This window comes from Pinus tabuliformis, chromosome 6, assembly GCF_031772625.1.
Source record: "Pinus tabuliformis cultivar Carrire ecotype Pingquan chromosome 6, CPIR1, whole genome shotgun sequence".
Classification (NCBI taxonomy): domain Eukaryota; kingdom Viridiplantae; phylum Streptophyta; class Pinopsida; order Pinales; family Pinaceae; genus Pinus; species Pinus tabuliformis.
The window spans coordinates 59,512,738-59,531,989 of NC_142292.1; the positions used below are offsets into that span (position 1 = coordinate 59,512,738).

The 19,252-nt window shown below is 39.7% G+C and overlaps 1 protein-coding gene across 6 annotated transcripts in view; it reads left to right on the top strand.

The window, feature by feature from the left end:
* The window catches only part of LOC149257211 (uncharacterized), a 571,530-nt gene that overhangs the window by 506,743 nt on the left and 45,535 nt on the right, over positions 1–19,252 (top strand). For all 6 annotated transcript variants that reach the window (XR_016256691.1, XM_089413730.1, XM_089413724.1 and 3 more), the window contains one exon: positions 5,962–6,021. Coding sequence is in view for 5 of the 6 variants with exons in the window: in XM_089413730.1 (XP_089269856.1) it covers positions 5,962–6,021 (60 nt within the window). In the remaining variant the exon portion in view is untranslated. The remainder of the gene's footprint in view (positions 1–5,961; positions 6,022–19,252) is intronic.

Genomic DNA, 19,252 nt, shown 5'->3' on the forward strand with positions numbered 1-19,252 from the left:
GAGCCTAGTCAGCTCAATGAAGTGTTGTTCCGAATCCCTCTTGTCAAATCTCTCCATCAATCTCCTGGTAAACTCGGCATATGTCGTCACTGTGGAATGTCCGAGTGTAACCATCCCATGGAACCACCAATCCTGGGCCTCACCATCCAAATGTAATGTCGCCACCTTGATGGCCTCTGCCTCCAACATCTAGTTAAGCTGGAAATAGATGTCCAGCTTCTCCACCCAAGACCTTGCCGAACTTTTTGATGAACCATCAAACATAGGCAAGTAGAATCTACTAGCTGTGCGGTGGGTGTCTCCATCGTGATAATGCCTGTTCCTTTGTGATGGTCGCAGGGTCTACTATCCCACTGGAGCTGAACAAAGTCTCTGAATGAGAGAGTGTTCCTGAACTCCTGCCCATAGGCCTGGTACTCTGCAAAATAATCGCCCATGTGACCGGGCTCTGCCTCCTGCTGTGCTCCGACCCCCGTGTCTGCCCCTAGGAAAGTGGGCATGGTAGAGCGTATAGGGGCATGTGAGGCCCCCTGTTGAGTAGTATCACGCTAAGTGGAACCCTGCTCTGGAAAATGGTGAGATGCACCCAATCCCTCTCCAACCTGGAAAACCCGTGGGCTCTCACGCTGTCGAGCCTCCACTGCCGTGAATCTCTACCCCATCACCTTGATCTACCTTGACAGATCCTGCACTGATTTGAGGAGCATGTCTGCAAATCTCTTCCCATCATCATCTGCTATCGGATCCTCCTGCTCTGCGTCCACCACAGGCTCCTCCTGTCCTGCGTCGAACACAGGCTCCTCCTGTTCTGCGTCCACTACTGGAACACAGTCTCCCTCTCCGTAGGTGTTCTCCAACCTACGCCCAGTGTGTCTGTATCTCCTACCTCTGTAACAGATGTAGGGCTTTTCCCTCGGTGTCATAGATTGCTAGCTCCACAGGTTGAGCCAGATCTATGCTCTGATACCACTGTAATATCCCATTTCCGAGATATTCCCCCAAACCCTGGTAAACTCCAACCAAATACGTATAAATTATATAATAACCGGGAAGCTCAAAATGATAAAAATAACAGTGGTGTAACATATAATAACCATGAAATATAAGCAGATACTCAAGAAATGCAGAGAGAAATGCTAAGCCATTTTATTATACTGAGTAATAGAATGAGTACAGGAGGTGATCAGAAAGATGGCACCTCGACTTGCACAAGGCAAGTGAAAAAATACACTCAGAATAGCAAAGGAATGGCCTCTCTCTGAACTGCATCTAAGCTGCTAGAGAACTGCCATGCTGCTGCTAGAAATCAAATGAGGATTTGGGGTTGTTCCCCTCCTCAGAAAATGCTGAAACTCTGGAATCGGATTCTACTCAAGGAACCCAGAAAAACCCAAAAAGCTTCTCTGAAATGGCCGACCCCGAAAAATCGCCCCCTTGAGAACCCATGCAATCCCTCAAGGCTCTGCGCTGCTACTAAAATAAACCCACCACAACTCTGCTTGAAACTCAGTCAAAATTCTCAAATATGCAAGGGTTGATCCCCTGCTCAACCTCCTAGCACAAATCCCCCTACAAAACGTCAATCCAGAACTCCTGCCAGAAAGAACTACGTCATCCCTCTCAAGACTGTGCAGTCATCCAAGATGCTCAATCCTCATGCCAAAATGATGATGAAACTATTGCAAAATACTGATGGGAATACCTTGCCCGAGAAGGCACTCGAAGTCCCCCAGGGCTAAGGGTGAGATCTCCGAACAGAGACACTCAATGCACTAAACAGTGCTATAGACTAACTAAACAACCAACATGCTCTAAGTCGAAGTGACTAGCTCAAATGCACATAATCGAATGCCAAAATGAGGAGGCTCCTCTCTCCTTTATAGCGTTGGCCTCTCTCAATCCCAAGGCTCACCTCCTCCAACGTAGCTTTCCTCTTGCCACGTGTTTCTCACCATCTGCGCAGTCACTCCAAGTGTCTACGTGGGCCCCTCCTCTACGTGGTTCTTTGGCCCCCCTTGGCTCACCTTTTAAGTTACAACGTTGTGCTACTAGGGAGTGTCTTTATTCATGAAGTGAGTATGTCCCCCTCTCCTCACCTTTTTATTTGTAAATAGCTATAGAAGGCAAAATTGAGCAAAATCAAATATTCCAATTAGCCATGTCTAATTAGGAATATTACATCAGTTATTTGATTTGCTAGAGCGAGGTTGCTAAGAAAAGTCGAATCAGTGATCACCAGCGAGGGGCAGTGAGTACTAGGCAGAGAGGCAGAGACAGTGCCAAGAGACAAGCGTAGAAGTAGAGAGCGAGAGGCAGCAGCTAGTTTAGGCCACGCAGCGCCCAGCAAAGACAGTGCATAGGCCAGAGGGACTGCATCATCAATGCAGAGGCTACAGGAGTGACATAGAGGGTCCCAGAGGCTGCACAGTGCCTCAGAGGGCTGATGCAGAGAGGTTTGAGGCTGATGCAGAGGCCAGAATGGCCAGCACAGAGATTCAGAGATGCTGGAGAGAGTTTCGCGGGACAGGTTTTCTGACTACTTGCTTTCAAATAGAGAGGTATTGCTGCCATGTATTTTTTCTCTGTCGGGTGAGCCAGTTAGGCAGCCAGTTGTACTCAAGGAAATACTAAATAATAATAAACCATCAAAATAAATGCACCTGTTTTCCCGCATTGGGTTTTCCTGGGGACATTTGTCCAAAAATAACGGTGTCACTTGTGTGTTTGTTTTCTTTCAACTGATGATCTGTAGATGTTGTGACTGTATTGTGTTTATTTCAGTATTTAAATGTTTTAAATAACTTGTTTAGAATTTACAAGTAGAGGAAATAAACCGGCAAAATACAGATTAATTTTCTAATGGATAGACTTAGAAAATTCAACAGTATGTAAACCATACATAATGCAAAGCTTTGATTGAGACAAAATTTTCTTTGTACTACCTATATGATGTGATGTTGATGTTTTATGTTTGAACTTTGATCAATAATCTGAATAAATGAATTAATCTAACTAATTATGTGAAAAGAAACAGAAATATTGATTCACCCCCCTCTTAGTATTTCCAACAGAGGTTTGGTTTTCTATTGTACATTTGAAGCATACATCATTTGTAAAGGAGTTTTATTGAGTACTTGTAAGTGGGTCATTGTACCTGGTACGGGAGCCCACAATGATTTCTCTCTTTTATTTCCAAGGTGGTTGGGTGGTGCAAGGCAAGTGAGTGAAGTCTCCTTCAGGTTGTAGCTTGAAAATACTTTAGGGTGGCAAGGTGGTGCTAAGGCAAGGTGGAGTTTGCAAGGTGTTGGAGCATCCTATCATTTGTAGCTGATAAAACCATGGCGTTGGAGCATCCTTCTAGTTGGAGTTGGTAAAACCAGAGTGTAGGAGCATCCTTTCGGGAGTTGGAGCTACTTGATAAAATTGAATGCGTTTCTAGAGTACTGGGGAGTTGGGGCTTCCCTTTCAGTTGGAGTTGAAGCATTATCCTACTCACAAAATATTAGAAAAGTGTTCGGTGGTTTTCCTCCCGGAAGGGTTTCCACCTAAAATTTGTTGTTGCTCTTGTGATGTGTTGTTGATTATTGTTCTATTGTTCATGCTATAAAAATTTAATAATTAACTAATTGCAAGTGAAATATTGATTCACCCCCCTCTCAGTGTTTCCAACATCTTTTACCATATTGCATCCATTATGTGAAATGGTCTTTCCATAGTTGAGAAGTATTTATAATTTTTGAGCTCATTATATATCCATTGGTTTGGATTTCCCATCAAGGTGGCTCAATGTAGATCCTTCTTAGTGGTGGATCTTGTGTATCTTCGTGTTTGAGGGTCTTGAACTTTTCATTGTAATATCATTTGGTGGTCAATAAATTTGTCATTTACAATGTTCTTCTTACACATTATAGGAGTTCTACCACAATAAATCTTGATTATTATGTTAATTTGTGGTAGCATTGGATGTGCTCTAACCATGAAAATTGATGGAGAGGCTAAGACACATAAGATCTTCAAAACCCATAATTCGTTTTGGGAAATTCTATCAGGTTGGAGAGATATTAAAATAATTAATATTTATTAATGGGTATTAATATAAAACTGGGTGAGAAGGTTCTAAATGACGAGGATCAAGCCAAATCTAATCTTAGCCATTGATTAGGGACTTAATCTCGGTCGTTGAAGACTCAACAGGAAAAGTATAAGAGGAGGCTTGAGGGTCAGTTGGAGACACACCAGCAAATACTCAATATCTCAAGGAAAATTGATTTTCAAAGAGAAAGAGATAGATTTTCAGAGGGAGAGTTGCAGGGTGGAGGAAGAGGGGGGAATTAGCAACAGTCAGGAAGCTCAAAAGAAGAGAAGTAGGGACTCTGAGAAACAACGCAGAGGGAGACACAAATCAGAGAGACGCAAGGATGACACAGAGAGGGACCAGAGCTGCGCAGAGCCACGCAGAATGACGCAGTAGAGAAAGGAAGCTCTCTAGGGTGTCAGAAAGTCTCAGAGAGAAGTCTCGGGTGTTTTCTCCTAGTGTTTATGTAAATTTTTCTGTAAAAGCGATTGTTGTTGAAGATTAATAAAACCCTCCCCTGCTACACCGGTTTTCCCGCATTGGGTTTTTCCGGGGACAATTGTCCAAAAATAATTGTGTTGATGTGATTGATTCTTGTGCATATATTTGTTTCTGTATAATGGTGTGATATTTATAGTAGAATTTATTTTAATATTTACTGAAGGGATTTCATAAATAACTTATTGGGAATAATAAGTAGGTGAAGTAAATCAGTTGCTGCAGTAATAGAATTTCTATTTAGAAATTTTCACATATTATGTCTCTTGTATTGTATTACTTGAGTTGCTTTAAGTTTATATTTTATTTATGGTGCATGCTCATAGGGGATTAGACAATTAGTAATCAAGGCTTGTTCTTTATTTTTCAAAAATGGTATTAGAGTTATAGTTTTTCTTAGAAGGTACATGAAATAGGATGTTGCATTTATTGGCTAGTCTCTTACATAATTTTGAAGAATGAATTAGCAATGGACAAAGTAAATTTTAATGGAAAGATGTGTATTTTCTAAAAATGGTATTAGAGTTCTGGTTTTCTATCAATAGGTGCAAGAAAGAGGACGTTGCATCTATTGGCTAGTCTCTTAAACAACTGTGAAGGATGAGTTAGCAATGGACAAAGTAAAGATTAATGGAAAGATGTTAATCCAAATGTTAATGCACATGATCACTAATATTGTAGGTCAATAGGAGGTAGGACAACTAACTTCTAATGTTGCATTGCAACTAAACCTTAGAATGTTACATTTAGATCAACATGTACATATCATTTATTACAGTATTTTTCATTTAACAACAAAAGGATATATATATATATATATATATATATATATATATATATATATATATATATATATATATATATATATATATATATATATATATATCTGTGTGTGTTAATTTGTTTATCTTATGACATATGGCTTTGTTCGTACTTAATATAAAGATGACAAAAACAGATTGCAATGCCATGTTGCAAGAAACAAAACCAATTTGTCATCCCGAATTTTTCTCTGCAATTAAGATTGCAATGAGCATATACTCTTTAGCAAAGTAGAAATGTTCATAAAATTAGGAAAAGCTCCGCTAATTGTATACATTTATGTTATATATCTGCGTGTCTGTGTGTGTTAATTTGTTTATCTTATGACATATGGCTTTCTTCATACTTAATATAAAGATGACAAAAACAGATTGCAATGCCGTGTTGCAAGAAACAAAACCAATTTGTCATCACGAATTTTTCTCTGCAATTAAGATTGCAAATGAGCATATACTCTTTAGCAAAGTAGAAATGTTCATAAAAATAGGAAAAGCTCCGTTAATTGTATACATTTATGTTACTTTTTTGAATCCTTTATAATATCCTTTTTCATTGCCCATTTGCAGGTAGAGATAGAAAGAATTCGTGAACTTCATAGAAAGACACAAAGGGAATGTCATGAAAAGGTATTTCCCAATCCACAATATAATTGTAGGAATTTTGGCTTTTGTAATTATTTTTTTGCTTTCCTTCTTTTGTTGTTATTGTTACCACGGAAACTCTCACCCTAAGAGCAAAGTCCTCACCAAGTGAAACTCTGAGGAGTTCCCACTGTCACCTTAGCATCCTCTTCTCTCACTTTTGGTCAGCTTACTTCCAACACAATAGGGGCTTCCCTATATTCACTAGGTCCAAGGAAGTACAATAAAATGAGGACTTTATGTTTCTACTATAAATCTGATTTGTGAATTCTACTAAGGTTAAAGATGTTGATTTATTTGACAGAATTTCACATCTGGTATTAGATGCAACAAACATTATACCAGATTTAAAGGCAGATTTGAATGGAACATAAGCTGTAGTTTTCAAATTTGTTTAATGGTCAAATAAAGAGTTTTCAAAGCCTCTATAAATCTGTTTTTAGGTTATATTCTGTGGCTGAAAATGCAGACTTTATAGGGAAAAAATTTAATTTAGTGTTATGTGCAAAATTCTGTGTAGATCTAGAGTACAATAAACAACATTAATTTCCAGATCTTTCGATACCAAGATTAAGAGTGCTTTTAAAGGTTTTAATGCTGATTGAAGGGGATTAAAATGCATACAGTTTGTATGGGCATATGGGGTTGAAAAAAGGCTCAAAGGGAGGCTGTCCTGTTCAAGAGGAAAGGGAAATATGGCTAAAGCATACAGATGGAAATAATGTTGAAATTTCACCTACAATCTAGTTTTCTCTTGTAGGACTTTTGTCAAACACTTAGCCGATAGTCTGATCTCTGTCTCCACTTAAATTTTCACAGTTAATGCATCAAACTTAAACACATCCAAGCCTTTTTTTATGAGTTGAAATACACATGACTAACTCAGACTTTTAACAGCTGCAAATGAACAGCAGACAAGACACATTTGACACATTGGATTTTGGGAAAAACCCTTAGAATAACCCTGAAGGGAAAACCAGTGAGAGAGATGTTGAATTTTGGTAGCTGCGGTCAGTATTCATAATTTATATTAGTCAACAAAATAAAAGAAAATGAAAATGAAAATTTGGTTCAAGTTGTCTCCTAAATTTTGAATTTTAAATTTTGAAGTTGCCTCCAAACTTAAGTCGGCCGAGCCAAGAGACACAGCAATTCAGGCTCATCAAACCACTATATATTGCCAATCAACTTCCTCACTTGAAGACCAATTCAGATCACCAAAAAGATCTTCTGATTTCTATTCACACGTGCAAAGGAGAGATGAGAGATGCAGATCGAAGTTTGACCAAGTCTGAGGCACAGTTTCACCGAAATTTGGAGGGTGTTTGACCACAAGTCTGAGGCAGTTTGACCACAGTTGACTAGGCTTTCTGAGGCAGTTGCAGCAGGCTGAAATTCAGCCATGTTGACTGAATTTCAGAAGAAGGGCAGGAGGCTGAAAATGTGGTCTGTTTGACCAGGTTTGACTCATTGGATAATTGTGGTCAGTTTGACTTTATTTTACTAGAAAAATCAGATTGTATCTCTTGTTGAATTGAGCAATTTCTCTAAGAAAAGGTTGTTGGGTTTTTTCCCTAGTCAGGGTTTTTTATGGGTAAAAATTTGTGTCTCTTGTATTTGGTTATCTCTTCATGATCCTATTGTCATTATTGTTTTTCTGTTGAGATTTTCTATGTATAATTTCTTAATGATGAATGTGACAAGAAGAAATATTTAAGATATCATTGGAAGTAATTATCAGATTAGAAAGTCTTGAAACTTCAACATGGTATCAGAGATATGGATAAAGAGCAGCCATTTAGGACACCTATGAAGGAGTATATGTTCGTGTCATAATAAGGTCTGATGAAGAAATCCATTTCTAGAGAAAGCTTGTATCTATGGTCAAGCCTGTTCTGACCTAGAAGAAACGGGGGTCAAAACCCTAGAATGAGGCCTCAGACCTTGGGTTCTTTGAATATAGAAGTGCAGAAGGAAACCTCAAGCAGATGAACATAGGACACAACCCATATGAGGAAGGCTGAAAGGCCTCGGGCCTGTCTCAGGAGGGCCGAAAGTCCTCAGACAGAGAATATGAAGGCTGAGAGGTGTCAGTGAGTAAATAAAAGAAGCCAAGCCTGTGAAGAGGCTAGTAAAGTGAAGAATCCAAAAATATTGCCCTTTTATCTGCTGAAGTTTGTTTGCAAGAGGAGGTTTGAATAAATGCTTCCTAGATTTGTAATTTCCCTTGTAAACCTCAAACTGTGGACAAGACTGTTGTGTATACAGGTCACTAAAAGGAGCATTTCTTGTAAGTTAATGATGCAATTTGACTGATATAAATAAGAGACAATTACTTGCTAGAATAGAATATTGTTTGATTCAAGAAACCAGAGGGAGCTAATCTTTAGTTCCTAATTCCTAGACTGATACGTACATTTTTTTGAAGAAGTGAATCTTGGAGGGTTGATTAAGTACCTCAAATTCAAGTGCAATCTATACCTCTTAAAGTGTAAATACATATGGCCAAGTCAAGGGCATTGTAAGTTTAAAGTAAAGAAGAGGTTGAGTTCCTCATTAGTTTAGGAAGCCGAAATACTCTTGTGAAAGTTGAGTCATTTTCAGAACTGGAGTTGTCCTTGTAAAGGACAAATTGTTGCTATTGCTACAATGTTTTTGAGGAGGCTGAGCTACTTGGTTTGGAAGGGCCAAGAGCAATCATCTAAGATCTGCCAAGTACTGCCAAGTATTTTGTTTGTTCCCTAAAAGAGGCCCTGCTACCCTCCATCAGTGGGTGACCCCTATAGGAGAAATTTTATCCTAGATTCGTCTTCAGCTGGAAGCCAGCAGCTCTTTGCAGCCACTAGATAAAGTGATGTGCCAAGTGTTGAGAAATCTATGGCATCTTTGTTTAATTTGATTTCTTCATTATTTGACAAGTTCTTATGATTTATTAAAGTTATGCTATTATCATCAAGACAATTGCCAAAAACACAAAAATACCAGAGAACACATGATGTAGGCGCTCAGCCAGGGCAAAACCCCTATCTAGGGGAAAAGCCAGTACAGAACTCTTCCTTCAGTAGATTCATATGACAGTGAGACAACCAAGACCAAGACACTGACCTCCTTTCTATGAAAATTCTGTCACTGCAACATCTGATTTACTTTGCCTACTTATTTTCAATGAGTTATTTATGAAATTCCTTCAATAAACATTAAAATAAATTCTGCTGCGGATATAACACCATAATACAGAAACAAACACATGCACAAGAATCAACACATCGACACAGATATTTTGGACAACAATCCCTAGAAAAACACAATGTGGGAAAACCAGTGCAGCAAGGGAGGATTTTATTGTTCAGCGATTCTTTAGTACAACCGGGTGCCAAATTGGCCTACCCAATAGAGAGAATATATCCAACATTTCTCCTAGTCCTAGCGTCAGCCCTTGCTTTTCTGCTTCAGCCCTGGGCCTTTCTACGTCACCCACGCAGGCCCTCTAGTGACTACGCAGTCTACTGCTGCCTCAGCGTCTGCCTGAAAGGCCCTGCGTCTGCCTCTCCTCCCTCTGCGCTGGTCTTCTGTTGTTGATCTTGACTCTCTGCTCCGTACTTGCTGCCTCCTGCTGCTCTCCAGACCATTAGTTCGAATTTCTCAGCTAACCCCGCTCCAGAAATTGAACTGACTGATCTCCCTCAGTATGTTCTCCAACTGACCCTCAAGCCTCTTCTTATACTTTTCTCGTTGACAATTCAACAGCCGACATTAAGTCCCTAATCAACGCCTAAGATTAGATCTGGCTTGATCCATGTCTTTTGGACCATTCTAACTCAGTTTTATATTAATTCACATTAATATTTTATTTTCCCTAAGTTTAGACTTAGGGACTTCATTAAAAATATTAATTATTTTAATATCTTCCAAACTGGTTAGATTCTGCCCAAACCATTTCGGGGTCTTGGAGATCTCATGTGTTTTAGCCTCTCCACCAATTTTCATGGCTAGAGCACATTCGATGCTACCCCAAATCAACACTTTCCTCGCTCAAGTCAACCTCTTTAATCTTCAGTGAACATTACTGAATTTTTAAGGTCAAAGTCTTCATGATGTGGAATTCTAGATTTCGGCCTTCTTACATTCATATGTAATTGCAAAACTTCGGCCTCCTCTTACTTCAGACTTCAGTTTCCTTTAATTTAGACTTCAGCTACCTTTAATCAATGTGGGACTTTCAGTTTCCTTCACTACAAATTTCGGCTACTTTACTTCAAACTGTGACTTCCTTGTCTGTGGAATCTCATAACCAAACTTCCTTCACCTCACTGAGACTGGACGAGCTTTACTTGGTATATACAATTGTTGGAGCCTCTTTAAATGAGCCGACATGATCATTTGAAAGGGATCGACTTTATATAGGCCGACTTGTCATTGTTTGTAGGTTGATTAGTTGAGGAGGTTGACTTGATGGGAAGTAGGACAATAATTTTCTTTCTTGACTTGAAGGAGCCCAAGAAGGGTTTCTTACAAAAATAATTTTGACTTTGACTCAATAAAAATCCTAGAGCACACAATGGGTTCTATGACCTATTGACTATTGACCCAAGCATGAAACCCATTCTTTAACAAGTCAATTTAATTAATAATAAAATTTCTTTTGCTTTCTTTTGATAAATATATTTCATTTTGACTCATGTACAATTATGAAGACCGAACATAGTTACATTCTTCAATACTCCCTCTTAACTAGGGAGGTATTCATACACACCTATACAAGTACATGGAAGATCTCAAAACAAATGAACCATGAAGAGTTTTAGGCACTCACGGTGCCACAAACTAGATTCTTGACCGAGGCAATCTATCTAGGTGGGACTAAGATGGACTAAAGTTTCATCGAGTCTAAGTACCATCAAGCTTTTTTGCTAATTGTCAACCCATGGATCTAGTTGTGTATCCAAGGTCAGAGCTCCATGACCAATGCCACCCTCCCTCTTCGGGATCTATATTAGAATATATCTCTATTTAGTAATGCTCAGTCTTTTAGATGTTTCTATTCTTATTCTTTTAGCAGTTTCTTAGATGAAACTGTTTGTTCGATATTCTACATAGAAACCTGATGTTTCTATTCTTGTAAATATCTTTGTATTATCATTGAGCTGTTTGCTCCATGTGAATTAATTCATTCAACATTCTTTTATGGTATCAGAGCACAGGGATTTTTCGAAATAATTTTTCATAGTTTGAAAAATTCAGGAGTTCATTTCGAAACTGCTCTCAGGGTTTGTAGATTTCTTGATCAGCTATCCTCTTCATTTCTTTCTAAGGTCGAGCCCTCTGTAAGCCAGGTAGCCTTCACTGAGTCTTAGCTTCGGCTTTGCTCATTGTGATAAAAGCTTACAGTCGTCAATCTCGATACAGAAAGGGATTCTGCTTCTACATTATCTTTATTATGAGGAATTAACTTTGTGGCGATACTCGGGATCGTGAAATTCTCTTGAAATTAAATCCGGCATTTTGAATCTGGGGACAGCAGTCGATTTGTAGGTTGAACAGTTTAGCTGATGGAACCTTAGACTAGTATAAAGCTAGGCTTGTGGCTCGAGGATTTTCACAGCAGGAAGGCATCGACTATGAGGAGACTTTTTCTCCTACAGCCAAGATGAGTACTATCAGGCTTGTGCTTGCCCTAGCAGCTCAGTTCAATTGGAAAGTTCATCAGATGGATGTAAAAAGTGCTTTCCTAAATGGTGATCTCCAAGAAGAAGTCTACATGACGCAGCCTCCAGGATTCAAGGTTGCTGGTCAAGAACAGAAAGTGTGTCGGTTAGTTAAAGCAATCTATGGATTGAAACAAGCTCCTCGGGCTTGGTACATAAAAATTGATCAGTATCTGACAGATCAGGGTTTTCAGCGGAGTCCATCTGATGCAAACCTGTATATCAAGCATACTGATGATGATATCTTGTTTGTAGTTGTCTATGTGGATGATCTTATCATTACTGGCAGCTCTGCACATTTGATCCATGGGATCAAACAAGATCTATGCAGAACTTTTGAGATGACAGACTTGGGACTTCTTCATTACTGTCTGGGGGTTGAAGTGTGGCAGACTGAAAATCAGATCTTTCTTTCTCAGTCCAAGTATGCCAAAAATCTTGTGGAAAGGTTCAGAATGCAGGATTGCAAACCGGCCACGACTCCTATGGAACCAGGGCTCAAACTTTCAGCACAGTCATCCTCTCCTCTTGTGGATGAAACTTTATTCAGGCAATTAGTGGGCAGTCTCATCTATCTTACTGCTACCAGACCTGACATCAGTTTTGCAGTAAGCTACATTTCTCGCTTTATGTCAGCTCCTAAAGCTGATCATTGGATAGCAGCAAAGCGAGTGCTACGATATGTGCGTGGTACTTCTGATTATGGCCTCTTATATACTCACAGCTCCACTCCTATTCTCAGTGGCTACACTGACTCTGACTGGGCCGGTTCGGTTGATGACCGTAAATCTACAGCTGGGTATGTGTTTAGTCTAGGATCTGGAGCTGTTACTTGGACTAGTAAGAAGCAACAGGTAGTGGCTCTCTCCTCAACAGAAGCAGAGTATCGGGGAGCAGTTAAGGCCGCCTGTGAGGCAGTTTGGCTTCGTCGTATGCTTGCAGATATGCATGTTTTTCAGACAGGGCCTACTTCTTTGTTTTGTGATAATCAGGGAGTGCTCAAACTTGCCAAGAATCCTGTCTTTCATGAACGAACAAAGCATGTGGAAACTCACTGCCACTACATTCGACAGCTGGTTGAAGACGGCTCAGTTCAGTTGCACTATGTTCCCACCACAGAGCAGCCCGCCGATATTTTTACCAAGCCTCTTGGTCCTGATAAATTTGTAAAATTTCGCGGGTCTATTGGTGTTGTAAATAGATTGAGCATTAAGGGAGGGTATTAGAATATATCTCTATTTAGTAATGCTCAGTCTTTTAGATGTTTCTATTCTTATTCTTTTAGCAGTTTCTTAGATGAAACTGTTTGTTCGATATTCTACATAGAAACCTGATGTTTCTATTCTTGTAAATATCTTTGTATTATCATTGAGCTGTTTGCTCCATGTGAATTAATTCATTCAACATTCTTTTAATCTAGACATCAATACTGTTAGGATATTCCGACACATAGGAAATAGTTAAGTTCAACTTGGTCTAGTATAGAGTTAGGTATAGAGTTAGGTAAAGTGTGTTTCTTTACCGTTGTACATTTTGTAACTTACAATCCGACGGTCACGATATGTAGTGATCCAACGGTTCACTCTCTCCTCGGTATTACCGACACTTGATCCGTGGCTTGACACCCGATTGGTCCGTGAGTTTTATTTAAAGCGCATGGAGGGTCATTGTTCGGGTAATCCGTGCATGAGAGAAGCTTATGTAAATTTTCATTCTTTGATTAATAAATTGCCTGTAGTAGCCACGTTGGCGCAGGCCGTGGATTGTTTCCCTCTTTGAGGGTTTTAACCACGTCAAAAATATTGGTGTATTGATCTGTGATCTGGTTGTGAGCGGTGTCCTTTTGGTGTTCTTTCTGAGGAACTTACCCTGTAAATTCCTACATGGTATCAGAGCTATTTGAGGGCCACGTCCGTTGGTGATCCAAATCTGAAGCCGGTAGAACTGCATGCGGCTGTCGTTTCCTAGATCTGCTGTTTCTGACTGCTTTCGGGCCGAGAGGACTGCTCTGTTGCGTTCGGAGCATCTGTTCCAGTGAGGAACCCCTTTCGTTTCACGCAAAAAGGTTTCCGGTAGCCCTAGCTGCGTCATTTTTCAGATCGGGAGGTATACAGTGTTTTTGCAGTTTACTGTTATTTTCTCTCTGCTTATTTCGGTTTCGGTTTATTTAGCCCTTTTTTTAACCGGATCTATACCTTTCATTTCTGCGTATGCTCTTTGCCCTGCGACTCTGTGCGATCTGGGCAAATCAGAAACAGAAAGGAAGGATTTTTCTCATGCGTATGCTCTTTTCCCTGCACCTTAGTGTGATCTCGGAAAATCAGAAACATTGAAAAAAATATTTAGTTTTTCGGCTAAAGCTAACTTTGAGCCGCAAGGTTCATTTTTTAAAATATCTAGTTTTTTGGCTAAAGCTAACTTCGAGCCGCAAGGTTCGTTTTTTCTTTGCATATTCGTGTTGGGTTTTGTGTTTTGTGTTTTGTAGGGAAAAAGAGCTTTCTCAAGGCAAGCACGCAAACCAAGGCCCCCCCCCTCTCTCTCTCTCTATCTCTCTCTCTTTCTCTCTCTCTCTCAAATTTTTTGTATAGATCAATTGGTTCAAAGCTATTTTAAGAGAGTAGAGGTCTTGGGTTCAAGTCTCCATTTTGTGGGGGCGGATTTTTTCATTCCCGCACATTCGCGCACTTTGCCGGCAACTTCAACAAATTTTTTTTCAAAAGCCATAACTTTTTCATCCGGAAGCCTTTTTCAGAGCCGTTTTTTTTAAAACAGCCTAATTTTTCGAGATCTATCCATTGGAACACTTACTTTCAGCATCTTCAGCTTCCGTTTTTTTTTTTAAAATTGGAAAGTCCATGCCAAGTCATTCTTGACAGCACTAACTACTTCCAATGGATAGCCTACATGGAAGATTTACTTAGAAGTAAAGGTCTCTACAGAATAGCCACAGACCAAGAGAAGAAATCAAAAGATGAAGACAAGGTTGCAAAATGGGAAAATAGACAAAATCAAGCACGTGGTTTGATAGGGATGTCTATTTCTCCTGATCTTAGATTCCATATTGCAGAACTTGAGACTCCTCATGAAGCATTGGAAAAAATCACTAAAGTTTTTGGGATTAAAAATGAAATTAGAGCCCATCAACTTGAAAATGAGTTGCTTACTTTGGATCCTAATAATTTTTCTTGCATTGAAGATTTCTTGTCCAAATTCAAGACCCTTAGATATCTCTTGGAAGGTGTTAAGGTTAAGAAAGAAGATAGTAACCTTATTTATTCCATCCTTACTAAGTTGGGACCAGCCTACTCTGTATTTGTTTCCACTTTCCATTCTACAAGGGAAGCTTTCATTTGTCAAGGAAAAGACTACAAGGCCCCTTCCTTTGACTCCTTTTGTGATTCCTTAATAAGAGAACAAGAAAAACTCTTACACCTTGGTCTTCTTAATCTTGGAAACTCTTCCAAGAAAGCGTTAGCCGCCCAGCAGCAACCAAATTCAAAGAATCCTAAGAAGTCATATCCTAAAAAGAATGGTCCTAAACCAAACAAGGGTCCTAAGCAAACTCAGCCTCAAAATGAAAGATCATTTCAGCAAAATGATAAGACCAATAAAAACAAATGGAAGAAGACTGATAGACATTGTAACTTTTGTAATCGAGATGGCCACTTAGAATCTAAATGCTTTAAGAAGATGGAAGCCTTGGAAGCCGCAATGAAGAAACATAACATCCATGTGGAGCATACTTCAACTTCAACTTCCGGAATGGCACTTTCTGCATGTCGTTGTCAATCATCTCAGTCTGGTTATGCATTAAATGTATCTTCTTCTTCTCCTTCTCATGAGTGGCTCATTGATTCTGGAGCCTCTTATCACATGGCCAAAAACCAAGCCATGTTTTCTTCTTTAAATGATTGTAACACCAAAAATATATATGTTGGTGATGATAGATCTCTTAATGTTGTAGGGACTGGAACTGTTCATCTAGACAATGGTCAGTTTAATGATGTATTATGTGTTCCAACCTTATCCTGCAACCTTCTATCTGTATATCAGATAACTCATTCAGGTGAAGGTAAAATTGTTGAATTTTCACCTCATGATGTTGTAATCAAGGATCTAAGAGATCCTAAACAGATTCTAGCTACTGGTATTGCTGATGATTCCACAAGGTTGTATAAGTTTCACAACTTTGGGTCATCAAATCTTCCCTCAGTATTTGTTGCTCATAATGATGAAGTGAGCAAACTTTGGCATGAGCGATTTGGTCACTTAAACTATCGCTCCCTTCAGCATCTATGTAAAGAAAATATGGTGACAGGTCTTCCTATGGTATCTTGCAGAGATGGTGTTTGTTCCGGATGTGTACTCGGAAAACATCATCGGGACAGTTTTGACAAACGTGCCTCTTGGCACGCCTCAGCCCCTTTACAGCTTGTGCACAGTGATTTATGTGGTCCACTTCCTGTTGCTTCATTCTCTGGCTGCAAGTATTTCTTAACTTTCATTGATGATTTCTCCAGACGCACTTGGGTATACTTCTTAAAACTCAAGAGCGAAGTATTTAACACATTTTTGGCCTTCAAAGCGTTTGTTGAAAAACAATCTGGACATCAAATTCTTAAGCTAAGAACTGATAATGGTGGAGAATATGTTAAAAACACATTCATCAACTTTTGCACCGAAAATGGAATTCAAATGCAACATACTGTTCCATACACTCCACAACAAAATGGTGTAGCTGAAAGGAAAAATCGCACCTTAAAGGAAATGGCTAATTGTATGCTGCAATCTAAAGGACTCAGTCTTAGTTTTTGGGCCGAAGCAATTAATTGTGCAAATTATATAATCAATCGCACTCCTACTAAGGTTCTAAAGAATATCACTCCAGAAGAAGCTTGGAGTTCCATTAAACCAGATGTAAGTCACTTTCGTGTTTTTGGAAGTGAAGCATGGGCCCATATTCCAGATGAAAAGCATAAAGCTTTAGAACCTAAGAGTGAGAAATGTACTTTTGTTGGATATTCTGAAGATGTAAAAGGTTATAGACTTATTCCATTTAAGTCCAAAAATGTTATCATTAGAAGAGATGTAAAATTTGATGAAAATAAATCGGCCTGCGAGCCTAGTCCGGCGGATGTGCCACCTCTTCCTATCTCTTCTACTTTTGAAAACATTTCTTCTTCAGATGATGAAAGTGAGGATGATAATCCTCCCCCACCTTCTCAGGATCCTCAACTTCCAAGATGGGTCCGTGCTACTCGGGATGCAGCAGGTGATCTTGCCGGTGATCCTACAGATCAGCGACGTACACGTTCTCAGTTTGAAAGAGCCTCTTCTTTACTGGCTCAAGCTCCAGTAAATCATGATCCTGACACTTTTGCAGAAGCTTCAGGCCATCCACATTGGGAAGCAGCTATGAATGAAGAATATCATTCATTGTTGACAAATGATACATGGGATCTTGTTCCTCTACCAAAGGGACGCAAACTTGTTAGATGTAAATGGGTTTACAGAACCAAGTATGGACCAGATGGGAAAGTTGATAAACATAAAGCTCGTCTTGTTGCTAAGGGTTTTTCACAGGTTGAAGGCATTGACTACACTGAAACCTTCTCCCCTGTTGCCAAAATGAACTCTATCCGCCTTGTTCTTTCCCTTGCTGCCTCTTTAAAATGGGAAGTCCATCAGATGGATGTTAAATCTGCCTTCTTGCATGGGGACTTGCATGAAGAAATCTATATGGAACAACCCATTGGCTTCATCCAAACAGACTCCAGCCTTGTATGTCGACTTAAGAAATCTCTTTATGGTCTCAAGCAAGCTCCTCGGGCTTGGTATGCCAAAATGGATAGCTTTCTTTTAGAATCTGGCTTTTCTAGGTGTTATTCTGACAATACTGTCTACACCAAGAAAGTGGGCAACTCTCTTATCATCCTTGTTCTTTATGTTGATGATCTTATTCTTACTGGTAGTGATCCCAACCTTATAAACCATGTGAAGTCCAGCCTTAAAAAGAAATTTGAAATGACAGACTTAGGACACTTACACTATTTTCTCGGTCTTCAAGTCTTGCAATCCAAGGAGGGTATTTCCCTTTCCCAGTCCAAGTATGCTTGTGATATTCTTCGTCATTTTCACATGGAAGACTGTAAGCCAGCCCCTTCTCCCTTTCAGTCTGGAGTCAAACTTTCAGTCTCTTGTACTTCTCCTGAAGTTGATGCTACCTTATACCGTCAACTTGTAGGAAAACTCTTGTATTTAACCCATACTCGTCCTGATCTTTCCTTTGCTGTTGGCCTTGTCGCTCGTTTTATGCAAAACCCCCGTGAAAGTCATTGGAAAGCAGCCAAAAGAATACTTCGTTATGTTCGAGGTACAGTACAGTTTGGGATTCATTACAGTGCCAAAGCAGCTCCTCTATTAGTTGGTTTCACTGATTCTGATTGGGCTGGTGACCCTGATGATCGGAAGTCTACTGCCGGTTATGTCTTCACTCTTGGTTCAGGACCTATTACATGGGCTTGTAAGAAACAGGCTGCCATTTCTCTTTCGTCAGCAGAAGCAGAGTATCGTGGTGCCGTGGAAGCTAGTAAGGAAGCCTTGTGGCTTCGTCAGATCCTATCAGAGTTTGGCTTTGAGCAGCAGCATCCAACCACACTTTGGTGTGATAATCAAAGTGCCATTCAGCTATGCAAAGATCCAGTCCAGCATCAACGCAGTAAACACATTGAACTACACATGCACTTCATCAGAAAGCTCATTCATGACCATGTTCTTGAAGTGCAATATTGTTCAACAGATGATCAGGTTGCAGACATCTTCACAAAGGCTCTCACAGAGGCGAAGTTCACTAAACTTCGATATATGCTTGGAGTTCAGGAAGTTGTCACTAAGGGGGGATAGGCTCTAGTGCCTCCTTCCTTCTCCTATTGTGTCATATTTGTAAATCCTTCAATCCTATCCCAAGTTGTTCTTAAGGGGGGATGTTAGGATATTTCGACACATAGGAAATAGTTAAGTTCAACTTGGTCTAGTATAGAGTTAGGTAAAGTGTGTTTCTTTACCGTTGTACATTTTGTAACTTACAATCTGACGGTCACGATATGTAGTGATCCGACGGTTCACTCTCTCCTCGGTATTACCGACACTTGATCCGTGGCTTGACACCCGATTGGTCCATGAGTTCTATTTAAAGCGCATGGAGGGTCATTGTTCGGGTAATCCGTGCATGAGAGAAGCTTATGTAAATTTTCATTCTTTGATTAATAAATTGCCTGTAGTAGCCACGTTGGCGCAGGCCGTGGACTGTTTCCCTCTTTGAGGGTTTTAACCACATCAAAAATACTGGTGTATGGATCTGTGATCTGGTTGTGAGCGGTGTCCTTTTGGTGTTCTTTCTGAGGAACTTACCCTGTAAATTCCTACAAATACATATGTCGGCTAGATGTCCTCCCAGGCATTATACGCACTCAATGTGACAATATATCAAATATCTCTAACCTCAAGCATGC